Source organism: Hyaena hyaena, unplaced genomic scaffold (assembly GCF_003009895.1).
Source record: "Hyaena hyaena isolate Hyena2069 unplaced genomic scaffold, ASM300989v1 scaffold_21, whole genome shotgun sequence".
Taxonomy (NCBI): domain Eukaryota; kingdom Metazoa; phylum Chordata; class Mammalia; order Carnivora; family Hyaenidae; genus Hyaena; species Hyaena hyaena.
In genome coordinates this window covers 984,175-1,001,612 of record NW_024080653.1, presented here as the reverse complement: position 1 = coordinate 1,001,612, position 17,438 = coordinate 984,175, and the positions used below count along the sequence as shown (strand labels likewise).

The 17,438-nt window shown below is 46.0% G+C and overlaps 2 protein-coding genes across 5 annotated transcripts in view; one reads left to right on the top strand and one right to left on the bottom strand.

The window, feature by feature from the left end:
- LOC120228227 (SAP30 binding protein) overlaps window positions 1–8,119 on the bottom strand; it is a 34,922-nt gene extending 26,803 nt beyond the window's left edge. For 2 of the 3 annotated variants that reach the window (XM_039226495.1, XM_039226496.1), the window contains exons 1-3: window positions 7,961–8,119; window positions 5,718–5,827; window positions 3,438–3,485 (exon numbers count right to left, since the gene is read on the bottom strand). In XM_039226495.1, coding sequence (XP_039082426.1) covers window positions 3,438–3,485; window positions 5,718–5,827; window positions 7,961–8,066 — 264 coding nt within the window. In that variant the 5' untranslated portion in view covers window positions 8,067–8,119. The remainder of the gene's footprint in view (window positions 1–3,437; window positions 3,486–5,717; window positions 5,828–7,960) is intronic. The other variant, XM_039226497.1, reaches the window with a different exon arrangement.
- Window positions 8,120–8,260: 141 nt separating this feature from the next.
- RECQL5 (RecQ like helicase 5) overlaps window positions 8,261–17,438 on the top strand; it is a 36,721-nt gene continuing 27,543 nt past the window's right edge. Inside the window, exons 1-7 of one of the 2 annotated variants that reach the window (XM_039226305.1) lie at window positions 8,261–8,418; window positions 8,901–9,035; window positions 9,845–9,966; window positions 10,899–11,417; window positions 12,134–12,239; window positions 12,712–12,823; window positions 14,013–14,175. In XM_039226305.1, coding sequence (XP_039082236.1) covers window positions 8,915–9,035; window positions 9,845–9,966; window positions 10,899–11,417; window positions 12,134–12,239; window positions 12,712–12,823; window positions 14,013–14,175 — 1,143 coding nt within the window. In that variant the 5' untranslated portion in view covers window positions 8,261–8,418; window positions 8,901–8,914. Of the gene's footprint in view, window positions 8,419–8,457; window positions 8,585–8,900; window positions 9,036–9,844; window positions 9,967–10,898; window positions 11,418–12,133; window positions 12,240–12,711; window positions 12,824–14,012; window positions 14,176–17,438 lie in introns of those variants that run through there. The other variant, XM_039226306.1, reaches the window with a different exon arrangement.

Genomic DNA, 17,438 nt, shown 5'->3' with positions numbered 1-17,438 from the left:
GTTTGTTTGTTAAAAAGTAACTTACCTTAACATGTAATGGGTTTAAATGTTATTTTATTTTCTTAAACTATTTTTGTTAACATTTATTTTTGAGACAGAGAGAGACAGACTGTGAGCCAGGGAGGAGCAGAGAAAGAGGGAGACAGAATCCGAAGCAGGCTTCAGGCTCTGTCCTGTCAGCACAGAGCCCAACGTGGGGCTCGAACCCACAAATTGCGAGATCATGACCTGAGCTGAAGTCAGATGCTTAACTGACTGAGCCCCCCAGGCACCCCACAAATATTTATAATTTTAAAATAAGTTAAGGGGCGCCTGGGGGGCTCAGTTAAGCGTCTGACTTCGGCTCAGGTCATGATCTCACCGCTCGTGGGTTCGAGCCCCACATTGGGTTCTGTGCTGACAGCTCAGAGCCTGGAGCCTGCTTCTGATTCCTTGTCTCCCTCTCTCTCTGCCCCTACCCCACTCTCAGTCTCTCTCTCTCTCTCATAAATGAATAAATGTTAAAAAAAAATTTATAAATATTTGGGACGCCTGGGTGGCTCAGTCAAGTGTCTAACTTTTGGTTTTGGTTCAGGTCATGATCTCACAATTCGTGACTTCGGGCCCTACATTGAGCTCTGCGTGGACAGCACGGAGCCTGCTTGGGATTTTGTCTCTCCCTGTCTGTCCTTCCCCCACTCGCTGCCTCTCTCAAAAATAAATAAACTTAAAAAATATTTAAAAATTTTCTCAATTTTAAATGAAGTGATGCTCTTTGGGATCCTCAGCTTTTAATTGTGTAAAGACACCAAAACGTTTTGAGAACTGCTGTAGTAAAAAATCAAAAGCAGATCTTATTTATTTATTTATTTATTTACTTATTTATTATTTTTTAAAGTTTATTTTTGAGAGAGAGAGATCCCAAGGAGGCTCTGCACTAACAGTGCAGAGCCCCATGTGGGACTTGAACTCACAAACTGTGTGATCATGACCTGAGCCAAAGTCAGACTTCCAGCCAACTGAGCCACCCAGGCACCCCAAAAGCCAGATTTTAAAAAGCCAAGGCAGTGAGGTGCCTGGGGTGGGGAGTGGGGGTTGGTTAAATGTCTGAATTTTGATTTCGGCTCAGGTCATAATCTTACTGTTTGTAGGACTGAGCCCTATGTCGGGCTCTGCACTGACAGTGCAGAGTCTGCTTGGGATTCTTCCTCCCTCTCTCTCTCTGCCCCCTGCCGCTCCCCTGCATGCACTCTCTCTCTCAAAATAAACTAAAAAAAAAAAAAAAAAAAAAAAAAAAAAAGCCAAGGCAGAAAGGAGTGCCATCTGGTGGAAGAGACAGTTATGACACCACTCCATTTGCAAACAAAATAAATGACACCCCTAATCCACACTGATGACATTGCCTCTTAGAAACTTCACATACTTAAGGCAGAAATACTCAAAATTCAAGACGTGGAAGATAAAAATATTGTTAGAAGTCAATTAAGTATGCCAGGAAAGATCCAGAATAGAGGGAGGGTTGGGAGGGTTTTGAGGTCGAGGCCACGACCTCATGTCTTGAAGTCTGACGACAGTTCTGGCAAGAGAGGAAGCCAATGTCAGGACGAAGGCATGGGGAGCCCAGAAGACTCCTGCTGGGAACAGTTTCTAGTCCTTGGAGAGGCCACATCACTCAAAAGTTTTGGACTTGAGGATCTCTGAGTGGGAGGGCGTCTGACCCCTTCCACACTCAGCCTCCAAAAGAACTACATCAAGTTACTGGGAGGCTAGAATGTTCTGTCCTCTGAGGGCTGGCTCCGCAAGAACAAAAACTGTTCCAGAAAACTTTTCATTCCATAACCAGACTCAAAGTTCAAATGACTGAATGAAATACAGTAAAGCACATCAGTCAAAGGGTCAAGTATAAATGTGTCTTTCCAGCCTTCATGTGGTTCCAAGAAAGGCTGAGCACAGGACACATCCACAAGCTTCCCAATTCTGTCCCTCTCGCCCCCAGGCCCAGCTGGTCTTCCTCATTCCCAGGGGATTTGCTGTTTATTCCAGAAAGGCTGACAGTAAACTACCCACACCTTTCTCTCCAGCCAACTTCCCCAGGGGGCCTTCGAGCCTTAGGCAAAGGCCAGCAACTGTACACATAAAGTCTCCAGGACTCATGAACCCTCCCTTCCCTCCACTCCAAAGCCCGAGCACTTGGCAGCTCCTCAGGTTTATTTCCTGCATGGGCTCTAAGGTCCACACACCCCAACTACTAAGACAGAAGATTACTACTACTACTGGGCATTTTTCTTCTGCAAGCCCAGGCAGAGGTGTGGCCGCCCATGACCCAGGCCACAAGTCCACCCTCCTGCTCATAATGTTTGCGTGGGTTAAGCCTCGGTTCCTCACTTGGCACAGAAAGGAGTGGCATTTGCTGTGCCTAGGGCTCAAAATTTTCTTTCTTCTGCATGCTGATGCCCAAACTTCCTTTCCTGGTGAAATGTGTTATCTGCATCCTCCACAACCTTTCACGGGTTTATTCCAATGGTCGCACACAGTTCTATCCAAACACAGAATGAGCTCAAATTTGGAACCGTATTTTCGGATATACTATCGTTTTGATTATAATTTGGTACAATTTTCCAGAGTTCTTCTGTGTCGCCTTGAAAGCTTCAGCTGGTTTCAAAGCAGTTTTTAATCACAAAAGTTGGCCCATATTCCCCAGGCCTAGAAGGATGGAATTAAGACTTCCTCTTAGAAAAAGAAACGTTTCCTAAAGAAAGCATCCTTAATAGGCACAGTTATACTGACACCCAGGGCACAGTAGAGCAAACCTACTCTACTGTGGCACAGGGCGGGGGGAGCAGGGGGTCTTAACCATCATCACAATAGGTCAGGGAGCATGACCGGAAATGCCACTAATGACTCTTGGCTGCTAGTGGGAGAGAACTATCGAGGAATGGCTACGCCGTTTCAGAAAGACCACTCTGCTTACCCAAAAGTGGATGGGCATGAGCCAGAGGGAGTAAGAATTAGGTGCAGCTTCTCCAACAGCTGGGGAGACCTCACTTTGACCCTCTTGTGGCCCTTCCTCACTTCTAGACGACTAAAAAGTACAAAAGGCAGCCCTTAGGGCTTCCTGACTCTAGAAACATTCCCACATCTAATGTGGAGGGGCAGTGACCCCGCCAAGCCCTCCTGGCTGCAGGTCACCCGCAAGCTGCCATACTCAGCCAGGCATCTCGCCTTTCTAGTCTAGAGATAACGGCACTATCTGCACTTCTGGAAACCCGAACTGCTCAGGACTTCCTCATTCCATGGTGACCTCCAGGCTTCTTTAGAAAGCCAGTTTCATTCTGGAAAATTCACAGGTGGTTGCGGGGCGTGTTAGTGGGACCAACCTTGACCAGACAGGAACTGAGCCATAACGTTACAATGCCTTGTTCACATCCAGCCACCCCACCACAGCCAACACCAAATACCTTTGGGTCATCAGCCTCAGGTTTTTCAGTCTCTGAATCGTCATCTTCCTACAAGACAAAGAATTTAGAGGATTAAGCTTAAAGGAGTGGGCCTGAGGGTTCTCACATGCATAACTAGGGGCTGGAGCAACTTACCCAGCCTGGGCCATCCCACCGAGAACCCCTCCCCTGCCCTATGACCCAGAACTAGAGAAAGAGCAGGGGAGAAGGAGATGTTCGGGGTGGGGTAGGGGAGGACATTAGCAGCTCAAAGTCGTTACTCCAGCAGTGCCACAGTGTCTACAGCAATGAAAATGCCTGAGATTAAAAATCACATATATAAAAATGGAAAAAGACGGTCATGTTTCAGAAAAGAATAAGACCAGGCCCCACAGGCTAAGAAGGGCATAGCGTTTCCAGTGAAATATCAATTATTTAAAACCAAGAACGTGAGCCTTTTTTCCTTCTTTGCCTTACATACACACATCGTTCACGGTCGGAGTGCCATGACGCATACACACCTACACCCTGGCACTCCAGCCCAGGGTCAGCCGCAGCTACATGAACAGCAGGAAGGTGGGCGTCAAATGTCCAGGGCAAGTGACCCAGGAAAGGACTAAAGAGCAACACCCAGCCTTTCCTGGGTCTCAGCTGAGTAGGCCCTGCCTCCATCCGGGCTCTCCCAGAACTGCCACTGACCCATTCTCTCCAGTCTTGTTCCTGGTCCAAATGGCCAGCCTGACACAAAGCACCATGTGAACAAGGCATTCTCCAAAGTGTGCACTGGCCGCACATGACCTAGCCCGCCATTCCACTGAATGAGTGCCAGTGAAGGTCAACCACCAGCTACCCTATCAGGTAGCTACAGCCACGTCTGCTCCCAGAACACCCCGACGCACAAAAGCCTTTAACTTAACACCCAGGGGTAACAGGTAATTTTCATTTGAAATTGCTTTTTTCAATGGAGCTACACTTTGACCCAAACATTAAATAGTGCCCCAGCTGTTACCATAAACACCACCCGCAAGACTCAGACAAATTATACTGATGGGTTTGAGATTGAACTGTTCTGGCAGATGCCAGTAATCCCAAGGGCTTAAACGCAATCTCCATAAATTACTTAAAATGAAATCCGTCATGCCAATAATCAGAGAAGTAGCTCAGCCAAATACAATCACGTTTTAGAATGTCTATATTATGATTTGATGAGAGGACTTCACTAGAATATGAAAGTGTAAATATGACGGAAATTCTAAGCAAAGCCCGTGTGCAACAATACTTCAGAAAGACATCATGCAAATTTACTAAAGAAAATGGTTATGGTGTTAAGCTGGTAAGTGTGCACGTAAGAAAGTCAGGAAAAAAAAACAATTGCAAAGCTTTTCTAAACAACTGTAGTCAATTCTGAATTATCAGCATTAATGGTGGGGCTAAGAGAATGACAATACCTTCCAAAAGAGCATCAAATACAATATGCATTTTTGTTTCATTAGAAAGTGTATGAACGCTAACATTTAAATATCAACGCATAGGAAAGCCTTCAAACGGATAATAAAGTACATTGTTTCAATTAACGGTGTTCCTACTAAATTCTATATTCAGATTTCACTTAGTATGCCTTTGTGCTAAGCACCCGCTTGAATCCTTGTTTTCTCTCCAAACTTTTTAAGTTCTGGATCCTGAGGTTCAGGTGATAGTGTATCAAAAGATTTTCTGGTTCATTAAGACAGTTTTCTGTGTTGTCAGCGCACAACTCGATGTCAGGCAAGATTTGTGCTCAAGAACCAAAGGCACTCTGATAAAAAGTGTCAAGTAAGATGTCAAGAAAGTTCAGAAGGATCAAACCAAAAATAAAAAACTAATTTTCCTTCCTAATCGTTTTAATAAGCTGAAAGATTTTAAACCAAGATTAAAGATGATACAGAGTTTTTTGTAGATATAAATATCAGTTAGGAGGAATGCGTTGTTACAAATGGAATAAATTATCTTAGCAAAGAAAATGAACATGAAACATTCATTGATATCTGGGTTAAATAGAGTAGTTTGGAATCCTACCCCCCCCGCCCCCAATTTCAATTCAGAAGTTAGTACGAGATGGTGCAAATGAAAATAAATTTCATTTTCAAAGAGAACTACTGATATCCAATCCAGTTTCCTCAACTGATACCAAACAAAAAGAGGGGGGAAGAGGGGGAAATGACGTTGGCCATGGAATGGAACACTGTTGGCACAGTTCAGAAGGTTTCTGACAAATGAAATGGTGCTTTGAACAACTGTGGATTTGGGAACAGACTTACTTACCGACTGTTTGCTGTTCTCGTCGTCCTCTTCTTCGTAACCATCTTCATCACCTCCGAGGCGAGAAAAGTCATCCTCTCCGTAGGCTTCAGATACTAATCCACCTTTCTCTTCTGAAACAGAGGGAAAAAGAAAAATGAATAAATGCGTTCAAAAATAAAAGACCACCTTTCAGTGGTTTGAATGGCTAGAACTATCTCTGAAGATCAAAGGGGAGCCTAAATCTCGCATGACTATAAGCCCAGAACCTGCCTTTTGAAAGAGCACAATTTAGTGGATAAAATCATTAAAAAACATGGAAGAAAACTAAACACTAAATCCTTTCTCTTAAGCTTCTAATCTTCCTAGTATGCCAACTGAAGGCTTCTTTTCTTTGAACTATTGCTGCATGTTGTTGAAAAAAACCTCTTTATATTTTAAAATTTATTTTATTTTACTTTAGGGAGAGAGAGCAGGGGAGGGGTAGAAGGAGAGAGAGAGAATCTTAAGCTTACACAGGACTCGAGCTTATGACCCTGATATTTTGACCTGAGCCGAAATCAAGAGTGGATGCTTAATTGACTGAGCTACTCAGAGGCCCAGAAAACCTTTTTTTTTGATATATGCATCTACCTTGTATCAGAGGCATCAGAACTTGTCTTCTCCTTTTTTAAAAAAAGTTTTTTTTTTTAACATGTATTTATTTTTGAGAGACAGAGACAGCACAAGTGGGGAAGGGGCAGAGAGAGAAGGAGACACAGAATCTGAAGCAGGCTCCAGGCTCTGAGCTGTCAGCAGAGCCAGACATGGGGTTCAAACTCACAAACTGCAAGATAATGACCTGAGCCAAAGTCAGTCACTTAACCTACTGAGTCACTCAGGCGCCCCAAAACTTGTCTTCTTATACAAGATGAAGGCTCTGTTGCCCTCACTTTTGTGTTCTCTTTTAGGAACAGGAACTTTAACTGGGGGCACTCAGAGGGATTCCCAATCATATCTACTTGAGAAGCAAAATCTTCTTCTATGCTTAAACCAAAACAAACAACAACAAAATTACAAATGCTACAATTACTGGGAAACCACCAGAGAACCTCTTGACTGGGTCACACAAAACTGGGAGTAGCTAACCTCCAGATGCGGAAAGGAAGGCCCAGATCTGTTCCGTAACTTGCTGCCCTCTATGATGCCAAAGAAATCTGTTCCCAATTCCTAACATTGTGAATCTAAACCTGAGTAGGGCAACAAAATGATGGGCTTTAACAGCCTACAAAGTACTGGAATCACTGAAGAACATTAAAAAGCTACAAAATGCCCAGATCTTACCCCAAATCTACAAATTACTTTCTTGCCAGCCAGACCAGATACATATATTTTTAAAAGTTCCAAGACGGGGGTGCCTGGGTGGCTTAGTTGGCTAAGCGTCCGACTTTCGCTTAGGTCATGATCTCACGGTTCGTGGGTTCGAGCCCCGCGTCTGGCTCTGTGCTGACTGCCAGCTCAGAGCCTGGAGCCTGTTTCAGTCTGTGACTCCCTCTCTCTCTGACCCTCCCCTGCTCACGCTGTCTCTCTGTCTCCTAGAAATAAATAAACATAAAAAAAAAAAAAAAGTTCCAAGACGGGGTGCCTGGGTGGCTCAGTCGGTTAGGCGTCCGACTTCGGCTCAGGTCATGATCTCATGGTTTGTGGGTTCGAGCCCTGCGTCGGGCTCTGTGCTGACACCTAGCTCAGATCCTGGAGCCTGCTTCTGATTCTGTGCCCCCCCCCCCGCCCTCCCCAACTCGTGCTCTGTCTCTCTCTGTCTCAAAAATAAAAACAAACAAACAAACAAAAAAAACAAAGAAAAAAAGTTCCAAGATGCGTCTAGGGCACAGTCCTAATGCATAGTTATAAACTTAACATGACACAACCTTTACCACCCTCCACGTACGTTCTTCCCATTATACAACGAGCCGGGAGGGAACAGCTAGTGGATCGGTAGCTTTGGATCCTTTCCATCTTTCGCCCATCCCTAAGCCCAGCACGGATGCTCGGCATGGAGAAGACTTTCAATAAGTTACCGCAGAATAACCGAATCAACGGAAGGAGATGGTCCATTCTTACTCCAGAGCGTCTACTCTGTCCCAATCAGGGCCTCGATGGCGCTTCGGGGCTCCGGGGCCCGATACCTGGGGCACAATGACCATCTCTTTCCCTCCCGCTCTGCTAGGGGAGCAGCTTTCCGAGCAGACACCTCATTCTCCCCTTCCAGCTCCCTACTCGGGCCTCACCAGCCGCGCTGCCCGCCGTCTCGACGCCAGCTTCGCCGTCGGACTCGGGCTCTGAATCTTCCGCGTAAACTGCCAGGGACGACAGAACATTCTTCTTCCCCGCCATCTTACTCCCATAACCCCAGCGCGCCTCACTCTTCTGACTCAAAGAAGCCGACTTCCGTGCGGAAAGGCGACTTTTTTCTATCCCAGAAGAACCCGCGCCGGTTCCTGCCCGGAAACCAATCAAAACGGCCGTTTCTGGGTCTGGCCCCGCCCCTCCCACCGGGCTCCCGTGACATCATCACTGCGCGACGGATGTAAGGTTGTGTGGGTTTTACCTGATAACTGAATTCTTAATTTTTTTGGCTTCTCAGAGTTTGGGGTGGTTTATGGGGGTCTTCGACTAGTTCCCAACCAGCGGGCAGCAGCGTCCCGGCAAGAGTCCTTCGCTTTCGGGTGGCCCGCGACCAGCTCTGATATCTTGGGGTGAAGAGAGGGAGGCTTCGGCTGGGGAAAGGAGAAAAGAGCGAACTGGGGTTTAGAGGAAGAAAAGTGGTGAGCTCTCCTCCAGGAGGTGGGAAGAAAGGGTCGGGGTTCTGGGGGGAAGAATGACCGTGAAAGCGGCACTTATAAAAGGAGAAGGTGGGTCTTAGAAAAACAACTCCATCTTCAAAAGTATTCCAAAGACGTTTGTGTTTCTTCTCGTTTCTTCTCTGATTTCTAGCTCTGTGCCGCACCGCTGCATGGGATAGTTCAGTGTTTTTATTTTCCTCAGCATAAAAGTGGAGATGTTAATTGCCCGGGAATGGGTTGCTTGAGGCTGTTCACCTGGAGCTATGTTACTTGGAAATAATATATTTCTTGAGAGTAATAAAACAAATTTTACTCAGAAAAATAAGTATTTTTAAAGCAGAGTAGAGGGTTTTCATCGCAACCATATGCCTTAACTTTTGGCCACGGTCTGTTGCTAAGATGAGCACCCACCCTTCTTTTGACCCTGAACGTCGAGTCCGGAGCACGTTGAAGAAGGTCTTTGGGTTTGACTCTTTTAAGACACCGTTACAGGAGAGTGCGACCATGGCTGTAGTGAAAGGTAACATTGCCAAACTACCTGCATTTACATTTGTGCTGGCTGTACCGTGGCATTGCCACAGAGAGTGCCACCACCCTCCTTCTGACCCCTCCTCCCGCCCCCCCCCCGTCCATAATTATTGTTGGAAATCTTCTAAACGTGTCACTTAAAACTGGCATTTTTATTGGCAGAATCACCCAGCCATTCTGGTTCTTCATAGCCAGAGCTGCAGATTGTCTTTGAAAACAGTTCATAGATTTCAGTTGGTGTTTGTGTGTAGGCATTAGTGGGAGTGGCAGGAAGGGCTTAATCCAGTTACTGACTTTCTAAGTCCTTTGTTGAAGAGGGAGTGGTCTGGGTCCCAAATAGGGAAGGAAGGAGTAATAATACCATAAATCTGATATATACAGACAAATGGAAGTTGTCGAGAGGGTAGCAACGATATATTAGTTATATTTTAACACTTATAAGCAAAAACCTTCTAAATGATGTGGCTTCCATATCTCCACAGGTATGCCCACTCATCTAGAAGTAATCAACTTTCATGGTTGCTTAATTCAATCATCCATAACCCAACAGACTCAAACTTCCCACCCTTGTGGTTGTCATTGCCGTTACTGGAAATGGTTTGTGCCCATTTCCAAATCTCTCTCGATCTCTGCCCTTAGCCCGGAAAGGATGGGAAGGATATTAACATTATATTGAGACCTTTCCACGTGCCACTCTGCTAGGTGCTTTTCCTACACTCTCATTAAGTGTTCAACAGCCTTGGCAAGGAAAAAGATAAAAGGCAGCAAGCATTTAGATATCATTGTCTTTTATTTTTTCAGGTGACAAGGATGTGTTTGTTTGCATGCCCACAGGGGCAGGAAAATCCCTCTGCTATCAGCTCCCTGCTCTGTTGGCCAAAGGCATCACCATTGTAGTCTCTCCACTCATTGCTTTGATTCAGGTGAGCCTTAGGGGGATGAAGATGGTAACCCAAAAAGTTTAGGGGAAGGTGGGATTGGTTTTTTGTTTGTTTTTTTGTTTTTGTTTTGCTTTGTTTTGTTCTTTCCAGCTGGAAATGTCCTGTCTCATTTATTTGGTATTTCCCTTTCTATATTGGGTTTCTGAATTGTCCAGATATGGAGTCTCCACTAGTGCATAGTGCTCTGGCAGGTTATGAATGAGTTTTCTGTATTTTGATGGCCCAAGGTCTCTTCTTTTTTTTACTTTTCACCCAGAGGAGTATGGAAATGTATCTGCATACACACAGACACTCACTCTCTCATGTACGTACATGGGCCCTCCTGACAGGATAGAAGATGCAGATGGGTAGAGAGCTAAAAAGATAGAAAGTGGTTGGGACCTTGTCAGCATCTGCTCTGCACCTCTGGCTATATTTAAGCCCTGCAGGTGGGCTGATCGAATCAGAAACGAGGAAGTGTGGCTGTGTGGTTAAGAGCCATCCGCCATGAAGAGAAACGGAATGACAGTGACAGTGCTTAGTGAGTTTCATGAGGTCTCAGGCTTTGTGCTAAATGCCTTAGATGCATTCACTTACCCTTTGCAGTATAAAATTTCACTTAATGCTAATAACTCTCCTATTAGATACTTAACCAGTTTTACAAGAGAGAGGAAAAAAAAAAAAAAACCCTGAGTCTCAGAGGCTAAGAGCCAGCCAAAGAGCATGTGGCGATTAAGTGAGCCAGGAATGAGCCAGGTCCATCTGCCTTCAGAGCCTGTGCTCTCAACCCCTTCACCTTCTGAACTTTTTGTATGCCCAGGGAAGACCTTGGAGGTTGGGAGGAGGGCATTTATGGCTGGGAAATGCCCAGCGAGCCAAGGTGACATTTACCACTGGGTCCTCCCCTCTGTGGCCTGTTTTCCTTCTACCCTCAGGACCAGGTGGACCACTTGCTGGCCCTGAAGGTACGAGTGAGTTCTCTGAACTCAAAGCTCTCAGCACAGGAAAAGAAGGAGCTGCTCACGGACCTGGAGCAAGAAAAGCCACAGACCAAACTTCTGTACATCACACCGGAGATGGCGGCTTCGGCCTCCTTCCAGCCCACCCTGAACTCACTGCTGGCCCGCCACCTGCTCTCCTACCTGGTGGTGGATGAAGCTCACTGTGTTTCCCAGTGGGGGCATGACTTCCGTCCTGACTACTTGCGTCTGGGTACCCTCCGTTCCCGCCTGGCACATGCCCCGTGTGTGGCCCTGACTGCCACAGCCACCCCACAGGTCCAAGAGGATGTGTTTGCTGCTCTGCACCTAAAGCAACCGGTTGCCACCTTCAAGACGCCCTGCTTCCGGGCCAACCTCTTCTATGATGTGCAGTTCAAAGAACTGCTTTCTGATCCCTATGGGAACCTGAAGGACTTCTGTCTTAAGGCTCTTGGACAGAAGACTGCTAAAGGGGTGAGGGCCCTGAGGCTGGGGGGCGGAGGGCAAGACGCCCCGAGAGCAGCGGGGTGGTATCTTGCAGTGCAGAGGTGGTTGTTGGTTTTCTAGGACCTTTGATTTTTCTAGCTGCTTTAGCCAGAACTAGCTGCAGCTTCTTAAAACTCGCTCTCTGAGAGTTGTTCCTTTGGTTTCCTGGTGGCGTTATTCCTCCTAATGGAGTGCCCTTGTCCTGAAATTCTCCTGAGGGAGGTGAGCAGCAAGCCCCTGAGTGAGGCCTTTGCAGAACTCTCCAAGGCTTCAGGACAGGAAGCAGAGGAGATAGATGGGTTAGGGTTTTGCGCTGATTGATTACAAGGTGGCAGAGCCCTGCTGGTGGCCTGCCTCAGAGGAGCTTGTGAGGCTGACATGAGAAGGAGGAAAGCTTCTTCTTTTTTTAATGTTTATTTATTTATTTTTGAGAGAGAGAAGGGGAAGGGCAGAGAGAGAGAGAGAAAGAGAATCCCTGTCTCTGTGAAGCAGGCTCTGTGCTGTCACCACAGAGACCGATGAGGGGCTCGAACTCTCAAACTGTGAGATCATGACCTGAGCTGAAGTCAAGAGTCAGATGCTTAACCAGCTGAGTCACCCAGGCGCCCCAGAGCAAAGGCTTCTTGTAAAGCAGTCCACGATATAATGGGCAGATTGTTCAGTTCTTCTCAATGCTCACTCTCTTCCCATGTCTCCTCATTCAGTCGCTGTCTGGCTGCGGCATTGTCTACTGCAGGACCAGAGAGGCTTGTGAGCAGCTGGCGACAGAGCTCAGTAATAGGGGTGTGAATGCCAAGGTTTACCACGCAGGTAAGGGGCACCTGGGCCATGTGGTCCTCTTCCCTCTCAGAGGCCGCTCAGTGGGTCTTTTTGTTCTTTAAGGATCCTGAATAATCAGATGGTCCATCATCTTTTTCCAGATACCCAGACAGAGTTAAAGCAATTCACTTACATCCGCAAAAAGGAGTCTAGACACAAATATAAGGTCTAAAATGAGAACCATGACCCCTGAAATCCTTTTCTCACCCTGAGCCCTCCCAGAAGCAGGTGATGAGTTATTTTATAAGTCCAGGTGTTTATAGGTGTTGTGGAGAGAGCACAGGTTTTAAAGGCCAGTGGACTTTGATTTGAATCTTGGCTTGACACTTACTGAGTGCTGTGTGCTGCACAGCAGGTAAGTGGTGGATTCATGGCATGTGTACAGAACCCAGGGCAGGGTCAGATCCAAGGTAGATCCCGAGGAAGATGTGGGTTCCCTTCGACACCTTCCCCTCCTTTACAGGGCTGAAGGCTTCTGAAAGAACATTGGTGCAGAACGAGTGGATGGAGGAGAAAGTTCCTGTCATTGTTGCAACCATTAGTTTTGGGATGGGTGTGGACAAAGCCAATGTCAGGTGAGTGATGGTTCTTGCCTTTCTTTCCCTGGCTCAGGTGGGTTGCCTAGTGCTGTCCCTCAAGGATCAAGTCCGTAGGCTCCTTCTAGGGCCCCAGGAGAGAGGCCGTGGTGCATGGCCCGTGTGGTGACAGGTGCTATGCAGCCTACTCCCAGGTGACTGCACCGCAGGGTTCGGTCATCCCCCAGGAGAGGGCAGCACACAGCCCATCAGGCCTCTCCGTAACTCAGCCTGTTCCCTCACATCCATCACATGGTCCCTGTGAGGGGGTGGAATGAACTATCTTAAGCTGCTCCCTGTGGGAAATCAAAGTCAGTGTCTCACTCCCAGCATTCCTTGTTACTGCTTACTGACAGTCTAGAGGACACGGGTGGGGTGAGTCCCAGACTTCTAGCACCACCCTGGCAACTCTTGATAAGTCTTTTCCTCTAGCCCCACCTAATCTTCCGGAGACATTGTGGGCTACAGCCTAAAGCCCTTTGCTCTGATTAACACCGACAATAATGCTTTGTATGATTTACAGAGCACTTTTGCATACATGATCTCATTATGACACAGGGACTCTGAGTTGGTCAGTGGAGGAATGAGTCTCTGGGCTTACATTTCAGAGAACACAGGCTTTGGAATCTGAGTTTGGACCCTGGGTCTGCTGTGGCTTGTTAGGGACCAACTTTGAAGTCAGACACCCCTAGGCCCAAATCTTACCCCTTACTGGCCCCTTGCTATTTCACCTTGTATAAATTTTCCTGAATCTCAGGTTCATTGTTTATAAAACAGGGTTATCTCACCTTATAGTAACTGTAAAGTTAAATGAGACAAATAGATAAACTGGCTCATAGTAGGTATTTAATAATGTCATCCCTTTCTCTCTTCAAAGAGGTTAAAAGGACCTTCTTGAGGTTGTACAGCTCGTTAGTGGCCTACTTTTTTTGCTTTAAGCCCAGTGCTTTTTGCTCTGGGCCTCTGACTGTGAGTGTTCTTGGTTTCTCATGTACTGGAGTTGCTCCCCTTAACTCTGCTGTGGCCTCTAACCTGAGCTGTTCCTGGAAGAGAGGCCTGCTGAGGGGGGGCAGGGGTCTTGGCCACGTTTGCCTGGAAGCTGCCAGCCGCCCTGCTCCTGGTCGCCGCTTACTCTTCCCCTCAGCTCTTCTGTCACAGCTCACGCCGCACCTCCCTTTGGATCCTACAGGTTTGTTGCCCACTGGAATATTGCCAAGTCTATGGCTGGATACTACCAAGAGTCTGGCCGGGCTGGCAGGGACGGGAAGCCCTCCTGGTGCCGACTCTATTACTCCAGGAACGACCGGGACCAAGTCAGTTTCCTGATCAGGAAGGAAGTCGCAAAACTCCAGGTAGTTCCTGGGCAGCCTGAACCCTTTCCATCCAAACCTCCCACTCTCCAGTTTCATGCAGCTTATTTTTGAACCCAGGTAGAGCTTGTGTAAGCTACAGGGGTGCTCCTGGGGTTAAAAGGTATAGCGGTTAGAATGGTCTACTGGTGAATACCAGCTTGCAATAGCTAGGTTAGACCTTTTCACTATATGCATAGTCTTTTGTGTGTCCATTATTGTACATAGTCAAGATCAATCCTGCTTTAAAAAAAATTTTTTTTAAACTTTTATTTATTATTGAGAAACCGAGAAAGCATGAGCAAGGGAAGGGCAGAGAGTAGGGGAGACACAGAATCTGAAGCAGGCCCCAGGCTCTGAGCTGTCACCACAGAATTCAGCGTAGGGCTCGAACCCGCAAACTGCAAGATCATGACCTGAGCTAACGTTGGACGCTTAACTGACTGAGCCACCCCGGTGCCCCTGCTTTAATTAGTATTGTTACATAAGCATTTTCCCATATTGTTGAACATTTTTTGTTTTTGTTCTCAGCTATTTTGCTTACTGGTTGTACATGTCTTGCACGGAGCCTAGAAATAGATCCAAGTACATAAGTGAGTTGATGTATCAGAGGTGGCATTATAAGTCAACAGGAGAAGGATGAACTGTTGAATAATTGGTGCTGGAAAAAGATAAAATCAGATACTTAACCTCCTCTACCATACACATGTAAGTTATGGTTGGATTAAAGAGTTCAGAAAACTGTAAAAGTGGGGAGAAATAGTTTTATTTCTTTGACAAAGGGAAGAGCATGCCAAGATCGTAAAAGAAAACCATCAAAGAGGACGTGAGCTATTTGACTCAATTCAAACGAAAAATTTCCGTATAACGAGATACCACTAACGAAGTGATAAAATGATCCATTGTCGGGGAAGAGATTTGCAATATACATAATTGACTAAATACCTAGAGAATTCCTACAGGTAAATCTGTAAAAAGCAGACAACTGTAGAGCAAGAAGTGTGAATTTTACCGAAGAAGGAACCAAGATATCTAATAAAGGTATACAGACTTGCTCAACCTCCCTTAGGAATCAGAGAAATGCAAAAGAGATGAGGAGTTGTCACTTTATACCCATCACACTGGCAAAAATCTACAACATCTTTATAATTACTGTGGGTGAGGATGTGGGGAAAGGGGGACACGTGACGTCTGGAAGATGAACTGGTGTGGCTGCTTTGAAGAGAGACGGGTGATACATGTAACGAGAGGGGATACTGGTGCTCTGTGGTTCAGTAATTCCATTCTAGGAAGACAAGTTGTCATGTGTACAGGGACGTACGGGGCTGTCTGCTGCAACTCCGGCATAATGAACTCTTTCTTCCTCGGTAGGGTATTGGATAAGTAGGCTTAGTCACACAGTGGAATGATCTAGAGCAGTCAAAAATGACACAGTAAATCTGCATTCATCAACATGGATCAAGTTGCCCAAAGCATAATTTGTGAAGCTACAAATGGATGCATGTAGACTTTTCCTTGTGAGAACTGTGGGGTCCAAGTGCCAAAATGACAATAAAAGGACAAAAAATATATAAACCCACAGGGACAAGGAGAACAGAAGACAAAATACCAGCAGGTAGAAATGTCAACAGGTGTCTGCCTAGAAAACCCCAGACTCTACTGGAAATCTCTTAGAATTCATAAGAAAACCTGGCAGAGTGGCTGAATGAAAAGGAAGTATTTTAAAAAGGCCAGCTTTTCTCCACATTACCATGAATACCTAGGAGTGGAAATGAAAAAAAAAAGAAACTTCCAAGAATAAAGTCTATAAAATATTTAGAAGTAAATGTTATAGGCCATAAACGAGAACTTTTTAAAAAAATGTTTTATTTTAGCATTTATTTATCTTAGAGAGAGTGCAAGTGGGGGAAGGGCAGAGAGAGAGGGAGACACAGAATCTGAAGCAGGCTCCAGGCTCTGAGCTGTCCGCACAGACCCCGATGAGGGGCTCAAACCCATAAACTGTAAGATCATGACCTGAGCTGAAGTCGGAAGCTTAACCAACTGAGCCACTCAGGCGCTCCGAGAACCTTTTTTTTTAAGTTTCTCAGTGGGTTTTAATGTGCAGCCAGGGAGGAGGACTACTGATTTAGGTGAAGAAAACTAGTATCTCATTGAAAGAAAACAAACTCTGAGCAGGTACAAAAAGTGAGTGAGAAGACATAAAACTGTCAGTTCTCCTCACAGTTCATATAAATGAGGCTCCAGTTGAAATCCCAAAAGACTTCTATTGGGAAGTGGAATCTTAGGATTTATATGAAAGAGTATGATCCCGAGAACAGCCAGGAAAAGTCTGAAGCGCAAGAATGGTGACAGGGACGAGCTTAACCCAGTGTCAGAACATGCTGGGGTGCGGCTGTAACCAAGTCCACATCGTAGACGTGGTAGTAGTAGCACAGACAATAGAATTAGAAGTAAGTCCCAGAATGGGCCGCCTGGGTGGCTCAGTTGGATAAGCGTCCGACTCTTGATTGCAGCTCCAGTCATGATCTCACAGCGTGTGGGTTTGAGTGCTGACAGTGCAGAGCCTGCTTGGGATTCTTTCTCTCTCCCTCTCTCTTTGCCCCTCTCCCACTCGCATGCTCTGTCTCTCAGAATAAATAAACTTAAAAAAATTTACCTTTAAATTTGTTGTAGTTTTCCTCCCTCCCTCCCTCCCTTCCTTCCTTCCTATAGAGAGAGCGAGCAAGCAGGGGAGAGGAGCAGAGGGAGAGAGAATCTTAAGCAAGCTTCATGTTCAGTGGGGAGCCTGATGCAGGGCTCAATCCCACGATCGTGACCTGAGCCAAAATCAAGAGCCAGATGCTCAACCAACTAAGCCACCCAGGTACCCTGTGTCCGACTCTTGACTTCGGCTCAGGTCATGATCTCAGAGTTGTGGGATCGAGCCCTGCATCAGGCTCTGTGCTGAGTGTGAAGCCTGCTTAAAATGATCTCTCTCTCACTCCCTCTGCCCCTCTCCCCCATTTGTGTACTCTCTCTCTAAATAAATATTTTTTTAATTTTAAAGATGAAAGAAAGAAATAAGTCCCAAAACATGTGAGAGTTTAATATTTGATGCAGCCAATAGTTTAATTTAATGGTAAACAAAGGAATTGTTTAGTGGGTGGTGCTGGCAACCCTCTGGAATAAAATAAAAGTCCCCCATTTGGCACCTTATATAAAAGACAAGTTAAGGACCTACGTGTAAGAAATAAACAATATTTTATGGGGCGCCTGGGTGGCTT